Source organism: Rhinoderma darwinii, chromosome 12, assembly GCF_050947455.1.
Source record: "Rhinoderma darwinii isolate aRhiDar2 chromosome 12, aRhiDar2.hap1, whole genome shotgun sequence".
In the NCBI taxonomy this organism is placed as follows: Eukaryota; Metazoa; Chordata; class Amphibia; order Anura; family Rhinodermatidae; genus Rhinoderma; species Rhinoderma darwinii.
Window position 1 is genome coordinate 81177160 of NC_134698.1, and position 12149 is coordinate 81189308.

The 12149-nt window shown below is 64.9% G+C and overlaps 1 protein-coding gene across 2 annotated transcripts in view; it reads right to left on the reverse strand.

Moving 5' to 3' along the window:
* Positions 1-11317: 11317 nt before the first annotated feature.
* MIA2 (MIA SH3 domain ER export factor 2) overlaps positions 11318-12149 on the reverse strand; it is a 44199-nt gene continuing 43367 nt past the window's right edge. For both annotated transcript variants that reach the window (XM_075844290.1, XM_075844289.1), the window contains one exon: positions 11318-11836. In XM_075844290.1, the coding sequence (XP_075700405.1) occupies positions 11634-11836 (203 nt within the window). In that variant the 3' untranslated portion in view covers positions 11318-11633. The remainder of the gene's footprint in view (positions 11837-12149) is intronic.

Below are 12149 nucleotides of genomic sequence, written 5' to 3' on the forward strand. Positions count from 1 at the left end.
CACAGTTATACAAATAGTAGTAGGTATAAATGTAATAAGAATATAAGATCTGTCAACAGCAATTTGTTGATGGTTTCCAACAGATTTTATGGTTGCTGACTGACGTTAATGAAAGGTGGAGTTTCACTAATGAACGCTGGCTGAAAATCAATATGTCTGCCACTAAAATGTCCTCGCCAAACGTGCCCCCCCTTGTGGATGGGGCCACACATGCCCCCCGCCGCCCCCTCATGTGGATGGGGACGCGCGCGCCCCCCCCCGCCGCCCCCTCTTGTGGATGGGGCCGCGCGCGCCCCCCCCGCCGCCCCCTCTTGTGGATGGGGCCGCGCGCGCCCCCTCTTGTGGATGGGGCCGCGCGCGCCCCCTCTTGTGGATGGGGCCGCGCGCGCCCCCTCTTGTGGATGGGGCCGCGCGCGCCCCCTCTTGTGGATGGGGCCGCGCCGCCGAAGATGGTGCCATGCGCCAGGCCCTCCACCCCTGAAGATGGTGCCGCCCCCTCCCCCTGAAGATGGTGCTGCCACCCCCACGCCGAGGATGGTGCCATGCGCCAGTCCCTCCCCTAAGATGGTGCCATGCGCCAGTCCCTCCCCTCGAAGATGGTGCCGCCACGACCGCCGCCCCCGAAGATGGTGCCGCCACGGCCGCCACCGATTGTACATGGTGCCACGCGTGGGCCCCACAACCTTTCCGTGGATGGTGCCACGCGTGGATCCAGCCATTTCCGTGGCCGGTGACACTCGTGGACCCGGCTCTTTCCGTGGATGGCGCCACGCGTGGACCCGGCTCTTTCCGTGGCTAGTACCACGCGTGGACCCGGCTCTTTCCGTGGCTAGTGCCACGCGTGGACCCGGCCCTACCCGTGGCCGGTGCCACGCGTGGACCCGGCCCTTCCCGTGGCCGGTGCCACGCGTGAACCCGGTCCTTTCCGTGGCCGGTGCCACGCGTGGACCCGGTCCTTTCCGTGGCCGGTGCCACGCGTGGACCCGGTCCTTTCCGTGGCCGGTGCCACGCGTGAACCCGGCCCTTTCCGTGGCCGGTGCCACGCGTGAACCCGGCCCTTTCCGTGGCTGATGCCACGCGTGACCGTCCACCACTTTTCGTGGATGGTGCCACGCCAGTCCCCCCCAAAGATGGTGCCCCCCGACCCCGAAGATGGTGCCATGCGCCAGTCTCCCCCCCCCAATATGGTGCCCCCTCACCCCGAAGATGGTGCCATGCGCCAGTCCCCCCCAAAGATGGTGCCATGCGCCAGTCTCCCCCCTGAAGATGGTGCCCCCACCACCCCCTGAAGATGGTGCCCCCCCCCAAAGATTGTGCCATGCGCCAGTTTCCCCCTCAAAGATGGTGCCCCCCCCCACCCCTTGAAGATGGTGCCGCCCTTTCCCCCTGAAGATGGTGCCGCCACCCCGAAGATGGTGCCATGTGCCAGTCCCCCCCCCAAAGATGGTGCCATGTGCCAGTCCCCCTCCCAAAGATGGTGCCATGTGCCAGTCCCCCCCCCAAAGATGGTGCCATGTGCCAGTCCCCCCCCCCCCGAAGATGGTGCCATGTGCCAGTCCCCCCCCCCCCAAAGATGTTGCCATGTGCCAGTCCCCCTCCCAAAGATGGTGCCATGCGCCAGTCCCCCCCCCCCCCGAATATGGTGCCGCCACGACCGCCGCCCCCCGAAGAGGGTACCGCCACCGCCGCCCCTCGAAGATGGTGCCGCCACGACCGCCGTACCCCGAAGATGGTGCCGCCACGACTGCCCCCCCCCCGAAGATGCTGCCGCCACGACCGCCGCCCCCTGAAGATGGTGCCGCCACGCCCTCCACCCCCAAAGATGGTGCCCCCCCCACCCCCTGAAGATGGTGCCACCCCCTCCCCGAAGATGGTGCCGCCCCCCAAAGATGGTGCCATGCGCCAGTACCCCCCGAAGATGGTGCCATGCGCCAGTCCCTCCCCTAACCGCCGCCCCCCGAAGATGGTGCCGCCACGCCCTCCACCCCCACCGATTGTGGATGGTGCCACGCGTGGGCCCCACCCATTTCCGTGGATGGTGCCACACGTGGCCCTGCCCCTTTCCGTGTAAGGTGCCACGCATGGACCCCTGCCCCTTCCCGTGGATGGTGCCACTCGTGGACCCAGCCCTTTCCGTGAATGGTGCCACGTGTGGACCCCCGCCCCTTTTCGTGGCTTGTGCCGCGCGTGACCGACCGCCCCTTTCCGTGGATGGTGCCACGCGTGACCGACCGCCCCTTTCCGTGGATGTGCCACGCGTGACAGACCGCCCCTTTCCGTGGATGGTGCCACTCGTGTCCGTCCGCCCCTTTCCGTGGATGGTGCCACGCCGTGCCCCACCCCCAATGATGGTGGCCCCCCACCCCTTCCCAAAGATGGTGCCCCCCCCACCCTGAAGATGGTGCCCCCCACCCCCAAGATGGTGCCCCCGACCCCGAAGACTATGCCAGTCCCCCCCAAAGATGATGCCCCCCTGACCTGAAGATGGTGCCATGTGCCAGTCCCCCCCCAAAGATGGTGCCATGTGCCAGTTTCCCCCTCAAAGATGGTGCCGCCCTTTCCCCCTGAAGATGGTGCCGCCCTTTCCCCCTGAAGATGTTGCCGCCGACCCCCGAAGATGATGCCGCCACGACCGCCGCACCCCGAAGATGGTGCCGCCACAAACGCTGCACCCCGAAGAGGGTGCCGCCACGACCGCCACCCCCCAAAGATGGTACCGCCGCCCGAAGATGGTGTCGCCACCGCCGCCCCTTGAAGATGGTGCCACCACGACCACCACCACCGCCGCCCCCCGAAGATGGTACCGCCACGCCCTCCACCCCCCGAAGATGGTGCCCCCCACCCCGAAGATGGTGCCGCCCCCTCCCCCTGAAGATGGTGCCGCCACCGCCGCCCCCTGAAGATGGTGCCCCCCCGAAGATGTTGCCGCCACCCCCACGCCGAAAATGGTGCCATGCGCCAGTCCATCCCCTTAGATGGTGCCATGCGCCAGTCCCTCCCCTAAGATGGTGCCATGCGCCAGTCACTCCCCTCAAAGATGGTGCCGCCACGCCTTCCACCCCCCCCCACCGATTGTGGATGGTGTCACGCGTCGACCCCCGTCCCTTTCCGTGGATGGTGCCACGCGTGACCGCCCGCCCCTTTCTGTGGATGCTGCCACGCGTGACCGCCCGTCCCTTTCCGTGGATGGTGCCACTCGTGACCGCCCGTCCCTTTCCGTGGATGGTGCCACGCGTGACCGCCCGTCCCTTTCCGTGGATGGTGCCACGCTTGTGCCAGTCCCCCCCCCCCCCAAAGATGGTGCCATGTGCCAGTTTCCCCCTCAACGATGGTGCCCCCCCCACCCCCTGAAGATGGTGCCGCCCTTTCCCCCTGAAGATGGTGCCGCCACCTCCACCACGAAGATGGTGCCGCCACCGCCGCCCCCCGAAGATGGTGCCATGCGCCAGTCCCCATCCCTAAAGATGTTGCCGCCGACCCCCGAAGATGATGCCGCCACGACCGCCGCACCCCGAAGATGGTGCCGCCACAAACGCCGCCCCCCAAAGATGGTACCGCCGCCCGAAGATGGTGTCGCCACCGCCGCCCCTTGAAGATGGTGCCACCACGACCACCACCCCCGAAGATGGTGCCGCCACGACCGCCGCCCCCGAAGATGGTGCCGCCATGACCGCCGCCCCCCGAAGATGGTACCGCCACGCCCTCCACCCCCAAAGATGGTGCCCCCCACCCTGAAGATAGTGCCCCCCACCCCCTGAAGATGGTGCCACCCCCTCCCCCTGAAGATGGTGCTGCCACCCCCACGCCGAAGATGGTGCCATGCACCAGTCCCTCCCCGAAGATGGTGCCGCCACGCCCTCCACCCCCGAAGATGGTGCCCCCCCCTCCCCCGAAGATGGTGCCGCCCCCTCCCCCTGAAGATGGTGCCGCCACCCCGAAGATGGTGCCGCCACCGCCGCCCCCTGAAGATGGTGCCCCCCCCGAAGATGGTGCCGCCCCCTCCCCCTGAAGATGTTGCCGCCACCCCCACGCCGAAGATGGTGCCATGCACCAGTCCATCCCCTTAGATGGTGCCATGCGCCAGTCACTCCCCTCAAAGATGGTGCCGCCACGCCCTCCACCCCCCCCACCGATTGGTGCCGCCCCTTTCCGTGGCTGGTGCCACGCGTGACCGCCCGTCCCTTTCCGTGGCTGGTGCCACGCGTGACCGCCCGTCCCTTTCCGTGGCTGGTGCCACGCGTGACCGCCCGTCCCTTTCCGTGGCTGGTGCCACGCGTGAACGCCCGTCCCTTTCCGTGGCTGGTGCCACGCGCCAGTCCCACCCCGAAAATGGTGCCCCCCCACCCCAAAGATGGTGCCATGTGCCAGTCCCTCCCCCCCCAAAGATGGTGCCATGCGCCAGTCTCCCCCCCCCAAGATGGTGCCCCCCCCACCCCGAAGATAGTGCAATGCGCCAGTTCCCCCCCCAAAGATGGTGTCATGCGCCAGTTTCCCCCTCAAAGATGGTGTCCCCCCCAAAGATGGTGCCATGCGCCAGTTTCCTCCTCAAAGATGGTGCCCCCCCCACCCCCCGAAGATGGTGCCGCCACGACCGCCGCCCCGAAGATGGTGCCGCAACGACCTCCACCCCCAAAGATGGTGCCCCCCCACCACCTGAAGATGGTGCCACCCCCTCCGCGAAGATGGTGCCATGCGCCAGTCCCCCCCCAAAGATGGTGCCATGCGCCAGTTTCCCCCTCAAAGATGGTGCCCCCCCCCACCCCGAAGATAGTGCCATGCACCAGTCCCCCCCCAAAGATGGTGCCATGCGCCAGTTTCCCCCTCAAAGATGGTGCCCCCCCACCCCGAAGATAGTGCCATGCGCCAGTCCCCCCCAAAGATGGTGCCATGCGCCAGATTCCCCCTCAAAGATGGTGCCCCCCCACCCCGAAGATGGTGCCGCCACGACCGCCGCCCCGAAGATGGTGCCGCAACGACCGCCGCCCACCGAAGATGGTACCGCCACGCCCTCCACCCCCAAAGATGGTGCCCCCCCACCACCTGAAGATGGTGCCACCCCCTCCTCGAAGATGGTGCCATGCGCCAGTCCCCCCCGAAGATGGTGCCATTCGCCAGTCCCTCCCCTAAGATGGTGCCATGCGCCAGTCCCTCCCCTCGAAGATGGTGCCGGCCCTTTCCGTGGCTAGTGCCACGCGTGAACCCCGGCCCTTTCCGTGGCTGGTGCCACGCATGAACCCGACCCTTTCGTGGATGGTTCCACGCATGACCGTCTGCCACTTTTCGTGGATGGTGCCACGCGTGACCGCCCGCCACTTTCCGTGGATGGTGCCACGCGTGACCACCCCAATGATGGTGCCACGCGCCAGTCCCCCCCAAGATGGTGCCCCCCGACCCCGAAGATGGTGCTATGCGCCAGTCGTCCCCCCCCCAAAGATGGTGCCATGCGCCAGTCTCCGCCCCGAACATGGTGCTCCCACCACCCCCTGAAGATGGTGCCCCCCCCCCAAAGATGGTGCCATGCGCCAGTTTCCCCCTCAAAGATGGTGCCCCCCCCCACCCCTTGAAGATGGTGCCGCCCTTTCCCCCTGAAGATGGTGCCGCCACCCCCACCCCGAAGATGGTGCCATGTGCCAGTCCCCCCCCCAAATATGGTGCCGTGTGCCAGTCCCCCTCCCAAAGATGTGCCATGCGCCAGTCCCCCCCCGAAGATGGTGCCGCCACAACCGCCGCACCCCGAATATGGTGCCGCCACGACCGCCGCCCCCCGAAGAGGGTACCGCCACCGCCGCTCCTCGAAGGTGGTGCCGCCACGACCGCCGTACCCCGAAGATGGTGCCGCCACGACCGCCGCCCCCGAAGATGCTGCCGCCACGACCGCCGCCCCCCGAAGATGGTGCCGCCACGACCGCCGCCCCCGAAGATGGTACCGCCACGCCCTCCACCCCCAAAGATGGTGCCCCCCACCCCGAAGATGGTGCCGCCCCCTCCCCATGAAGATGGTGCCGCCCCCTCCCCCTGAAGATGGTGCCGCCCCCTCCCCCTGAAGATGTTGCCGCCACCCCCACGCCGAAGATGGTGCCATGCGCCAGTCCATCCCCTTAGATGGTGCCATGCGCCAGTCCCTCCCCTAAGATGGTGCCATGCGCCAGTCACTCCCCTCAAAGATGGTGCCGCCACGCCCTCCACCCCCCCACCGATTGGTGCCGCCCCTTTCCGTGGCTGGTGCCACGCGTGACCGACCGTCCCTTTCCGTGGCTGGTGCCACGCGTGACCGACCGTCCCTTTCCGTGGCTGGTGCCACGCGTGACCGCCCGTCCCTTTCCGTGGCTGGTGCCACGCGTGACCGCCCGTTCCTTTCCGTGGCTGGTGCCACGCGTGACCGCCCGTCCCTTTCCGTGGATGGTGCCACGCGTGACCGCCCGTCCCTTTCCGTGGATGGTGCCACGCATGTGCCAGTCCCCCCCCCCCCCAAAGATGGTGCCACGCGCCAGTCCCCCCGAAGATGGTGCCCCCCCCACCCCAAAGATGGTGCCCCCCCCCACCCCGAAGATGGTGCCATGCGCCAGTCCCTCCCCCCCAAAGATGGTGCCATGCGCCAGTCTCCCCCCCCCAAGATGGTGCCCCCCCCACCCCGAAGATAGTGCAATGCGCCAGTTCCCCCCCCAAAGATGGTGTCATGCGCCAGTTTCCCCCTCAAAGATGGTGCCCCCCCACCCCGAAGATGGTGCCGCCACGACCGCCGCCCCGAAGATGGTGCCGCAACGACCGCCGCCCCCCGAAGATGGTGCCGCCACGCCCTCCACCCCCAAAGATGGTGCCCCCCCACCACCTGAAGATGGTGCCACCCCCTCCTCGAAGATGGTGCCATGCGCCAGTTCCCCCCAAAGATGGTGTCATGTGCCAGTTTCCCCCTCAAAGATGGTGCCCCCCCACCCCGAAGATAGTGCCATGCGCCAGTTTCCCCCTCAAAGATGGTGCCCCCCCCACCCCCCGAAGATGGTGCCGCCACGACCGCCGCCCCGAAGATGGTGCCGCAACGACCGCCGCCCCCCGAAGATGGTACCGCCACGCCCTCCACCCCCAAAGATGGTGCCCCCCCACCACCTGAAGATGGTGCCACCCCCTCCCCGAAGATGGTGCCATGCGCCAGTTCCCCCCAAAGATGGTGTCATGTGCCAGTTTCCCCCTCAAAGATGGTGCCCCCCCCACCCCGAAGATAGTGCCATGCGCCAGTCCCCCCCAAAGATGGTGCCATGCGCCAGTCTCCGCCCCGAAGATGGTGCCCCCACCACCCCCTGAAGATGGTGCCCCCCCCCCCCAAAGATGGTGCCATGCGCCAGTTTCCCCCTCAAAGATGGTGCCCCCCCCACCCCTTGAAGATGGTGCCGCCCTTTCCCCCTGAAGATGGTGCCGCCACCCCCACCCCGAAGATGGTGCCATGTGCCAGTCCCCCCCCCCAAATATGGTGCCATGTGCCAGTCCCCCCCCCAAATATGGTGCCATGTGCCAGTCCCCCTCCCAAAGATGGTGCCATGCGCCAGTCCCCCCCCCGAAGATGGTGCCGCCACAACCGCCGCACCCCGAATATGGTGCCGCCACGACCGCCGCCCCCCGAAGAGGGTACCGCCACCGCCGCCCCTCGAAGATGGTGCCGCCACGACCGCCGTACCCCGAAGATGGTGCCGCCACGACCGCTGCCCCCGAAGATGCTGCCGCCACGACCGCCGCCCCCCGAAGATGGTGCCGCCACGCCCTCCACCCCCAAAGATGGTGCCCCCCCACCCCCTGAAGATGGTGCAATGCGCCAGTCCCTCCCCTAAGATGGTGCCATGCGCCAGTCCCTCCCCTCGAAGATGGTGCCGCCGCCCCCCGAAGATGGTGCCGCCACGCCCTCCACCCCCACCGATTGTGGATGGTGCCACGCGTGGGCCCCACCATTTTCTGTGGATGGTGCAACGCGTGGGCCCCACCCATTTTCGTGGATGGTGCAATGCATGGACCCCACCCATTTCCGTGGATGGTGCCACGCGTGACCGCCCATCCCTTTCCGTGGATGGTGCCACGCGTGACCGCCCGTCCCTTTCCGTGGATGGTGCCACGCGTGACCGCCCGTCCCTTTCCGTGGATGGTGCCACGCGTGACCGCCCGTCCCTTTCCGTGGATGGTGCCACGCGTGACCGCCCGTCCCTTTCCGTGGATGGTGCCACGCGTGGCCGCCCGTCCCTTTCCGTGGTTGGTGCCACGCGTGGCCGCCCGTCCCTTTCCGTGGTTGGTGCCACGCGTGGCCGCCCGTCCCTTTCCGCGGTTGGTGCCACGCGTGGCCGCCCGTCCCTTTCCGCGGTTGGTGCCACGCGTGACCGCCCGTCCCTTTCCGTGGCTGGTGCCACGCGCCAGTCCCCCCGAAGATGGTGCCCCCCGACCCCGAAGATGGTGCCATGCTCCAGTCCCTCCCCCCCAAAGATGGTGCCGCAACGACCGCCGCCCCCCTGAAGATGGTGCCACCCCCTCCTCGAAGATGGTGCCATGCGCCAGTTTCCCCCTCAAAGATAGTGCCATGCGCCAGTCCCCCCCAAAGATGGTGCCATGCGCCAGTCCCCCCCAAAGATGGTGCCATGCGCCAGTCCCTCCCCTAAGATGGTGCCATGCGCCAGTCCCTCCCCTCGAAGATGGTGCCGCCACGACCGCCGCCCCCCGAAGATGGTGCAACCACGACCGCCGCCCCCCGAAGATGGTGCCGCCACGCCTTCCACCCCCACCGATTGTGAATGGTGCCACGCGTGGGCCCCACCTTTTTCCGTGGATGGTGCAACGTGTGTGTGTGTGCCCCACCCCTTTCTGTGGATGATGCCATGCGTGGGCCCCACCTTTTACCGTGGATGGTGCAACGCGTGTGCCCCACCCCTTTCCGTGGATGGTTCCATGTGTGGGCCCCTGCCCCTTTCCGTGGATGGTGCCACGCGTGACCGCCCCTTTCTGTGGATGGTGCCTCCCCCTGAAGATGGTGCCGCCACGACCGCCGCCCCCCGAAGATGGTGCCGCCACGACCTCCACCCCCAAAGATGGTGCCCCCCCCACACCCTGAAGATGGTGCCACCCCCTCCCCGAAGATGGTGCCATGCGCCAGTCCCCCCCGAAGATGGTGCCATGCGCCAGTCCCCCCCGAAGATGGTGCCATGCGCCAGTCCCTCCCCTAAGATGGTGCCATGCGCCAGTCCCTCCCCTAAGATGGTGCCATGCGCCAGTCCCTCCCCTAAGATGGTGCCATGCGCCAGTCCCTCCCCTAAGATGGTGCCATGCGCCAGTCCCTCCCCTAAGATGGTGCCATGCGCCAGTCCCTCCCCTAAGATGGTGCCATGCGCCAGTCCCTCCCCTAAGATGGTGCCATGCGCCAGTCCCTCCCCTCTACGGAAAGGGGTGGGGGTCCTCGTGTGGCACCATCCACGCGTGTCCGACCGCCCCTTTCCGTGAATGGTGCCACACGTGACCGACCGACCGCCCCTTTCCGTGAATGGTGCCACACGTGACCGACCGCCCACCCCTTTCCATGGATGGTGCCACGCCGTGACCGCCCACCCCATTACGTGGATGGTGCCACGTCGTGCCCGCCCCCAATGATGGTGCCACGCCGTGGCCCCCCACCCCTTCCCAAAGATGGTGCCACGCGCCAGTCCCCCCAAAGATGGTGCCCCCCCACCCCGAAGATGGTGCCCCCCCGACCCCGAAGATGGTGCCACGCGCCAGTCCCCCCGAAGATGGTGCCATGCGCCAGTCCCTTCCCCCCCAAAGATGGTGCCATGCGCCAGTCTCCCCCCCCCAAGATGGTGCCCCCCCACCCCGAAGATAGTGCCATGCGCCAGTCCCCCCCGAAGATGGTGCCGCCACGCCCTCCACCCCCACCGATTGTGGATGGTGCCACGCGTGGGCCCCCACCCATTTCCGTGGATTGTGCCACACGTGGCCCCGCCCTTTCAGTGTAAGGTGCCACCCGTGGACCCCTGCCCCTTCCCGCGGATGGTGCCACGTGTGGACCCCCGCCTCTTTCCGTGGACGGACCGACCGCCCCTTTCCGTGGATGGTGCCACGCGTGACCGCCCGCCCCTTTCCGTGGATGGTGCCCCCAAAGATGGTGCCATGTTCCAGTTCCCCCCCCGAAGATGGTGCCATGCGCCAAGCCCCTCCCCTAAGATGGTGTCATGCGCCAGTCCCTCCCCTAATATGGTGCCATGCGCCAGTCCCTCCCCCCGAAGATGGTGCCATGCGCCAGTCTCCCGCCCGAAGATGGTACCGCCACGCCCTCCACCCCCAAAGATGGTGCCCCCCCAACCCCTGAAGATGGTGCCACCCCCTCCCACTGAAGATGGTGCCGCCGCCCCCAAAGATGGTGCCATGTGCCAGTTCCCCCCGGAGATGGTGCCATGCGCCAGTTCCTCCCCTAAGATGGTGCCATGCGCCAGTCCCTCCCCTAAGATGGTGCCATGCGCCAGTCCCTCCCCTAAGATGGTGCCATGCGCCAGTCCCTCCCCCCGAAGATGGTGCCATGCGCCAGTCCCTCCCCCCGAAGATGGTGCCATGCGCCAGTCCCTCCCCCCGAAGATGGTGCCATGCGCCAGTCCCTCCCCCCGAAGATGGTGCCATGCGCCAGTCCCTCCCCCCGAAGATGGTGCCATGCGCCAGTCCCTCCCCCCGAAGATGGTGCCATGCGCCAGTCCCTCCCCCCGAAGATGGTGCCATGCGCCAGTCCCTCCCCCCAAAGATGGTGCCATGCGCCAGTCCCTCCCCCCGAAGATGGTGCCATGCGCCAGTCCCTCCCCCCGAAGATGGTGCCACATTTTGGAGCAGGTCTGAGTGAGGTCAGTGACGGACCAGGAATATTCCAGTCACCTGACCTCATGTGACTTGGGTCAGGTGACTGGAGAAGTCCACTTCTGGCACAAACCTTACTGCCAGATACTTTTCTATTATTGTAGTCACATTGTGACCTATGCTGACTGGGCACTGTAGACAATATAGCAAATGTTGTAATCCAGTTGTTGCAAAACTACAACTCCCAGTATGCTGTGATTAGCCAGTGGCTGTCAGGGAATGCTGGGAATTGTAGTTTTGCAACAGCTGGAGAGTCAGAGGTTGGGGAAGATTGTTCTAATCCATTGGACTTTCCCCATGGTCTTCAGGAACCCACAGAGTGGGTCATTTCCTGGTAATCCGGCATGGGCTTGTTTTAGTTACATGCCAGATTATCAGGATCTCCATTGCGTAAAGTGCCGGATTAAAGGATTTTGTCCACATAAATATATAGATACAAAAGAGAAGTCTCAAACTTTGTCTATAGGGTCTTATGTACAAAGACTGGATTTTATTCATAGCAGCCTCAGATACACCCTGGTTATGCCCTAAAATCCGCAACAAAAAAAATCCCCCCTCCATTTCTAAAACAAAATCAGATAAAGAGCGTCAGGAAGCATGCACCCTCCAGCCGCGGTACAAGGAGCGATTATTCACAACCGGTAAGTCGGCTTTTTGCTTTTCAGAAATTAAAATTTCCTAAAATATCTTCAGTTTGAACAAAAACTATAAATATTTCTCCGTTTGCAGCTGCGGAGTCTTTGAAATCAGATTTTTATTTTCCTCTTGCATCAAGTTGTCGGTTCTGGTAACTTGTCTTGGGGAGGGAGGTGGCCGGAGTGGGGAGGGAGGGGGCCGGAGGGGGGAGGAGCAGAGTCCGAGGCAGGATTGTTCCTTGTTTGGGGTCTGATGGGTTGTGGAGGGAAGTATGCCTCGCCGTGCACCGGGTAAACGGGGTAGTGATGCTGCAGCGGAGGGGGCAACGGGCTTCTCACTGCAGAAATGAAGCACAAACGTTTTATGTAAAAGAAGCTCTATCATTGTTTCAAAACTTTATACATTCTAATACATGACAGCAAGCAGAGCTCTAATGAGTAATTGAAACAATCCTCACCAGATTTCCGCTTGCTTTCAGTGAATGGTAATTGTGGTTGACCCTGATGGGTTAAAACAAAACATCCTGACCTTGTTACTATTGTAGCCAGTCTAGACAATCCTCTGAATTAAACACATCAGCAGCACAAAAAAAAATTCTGACCTGATGGTTTGTTACAATGTATCAGTTTGGAATTCAGGCTGTTCAGCTC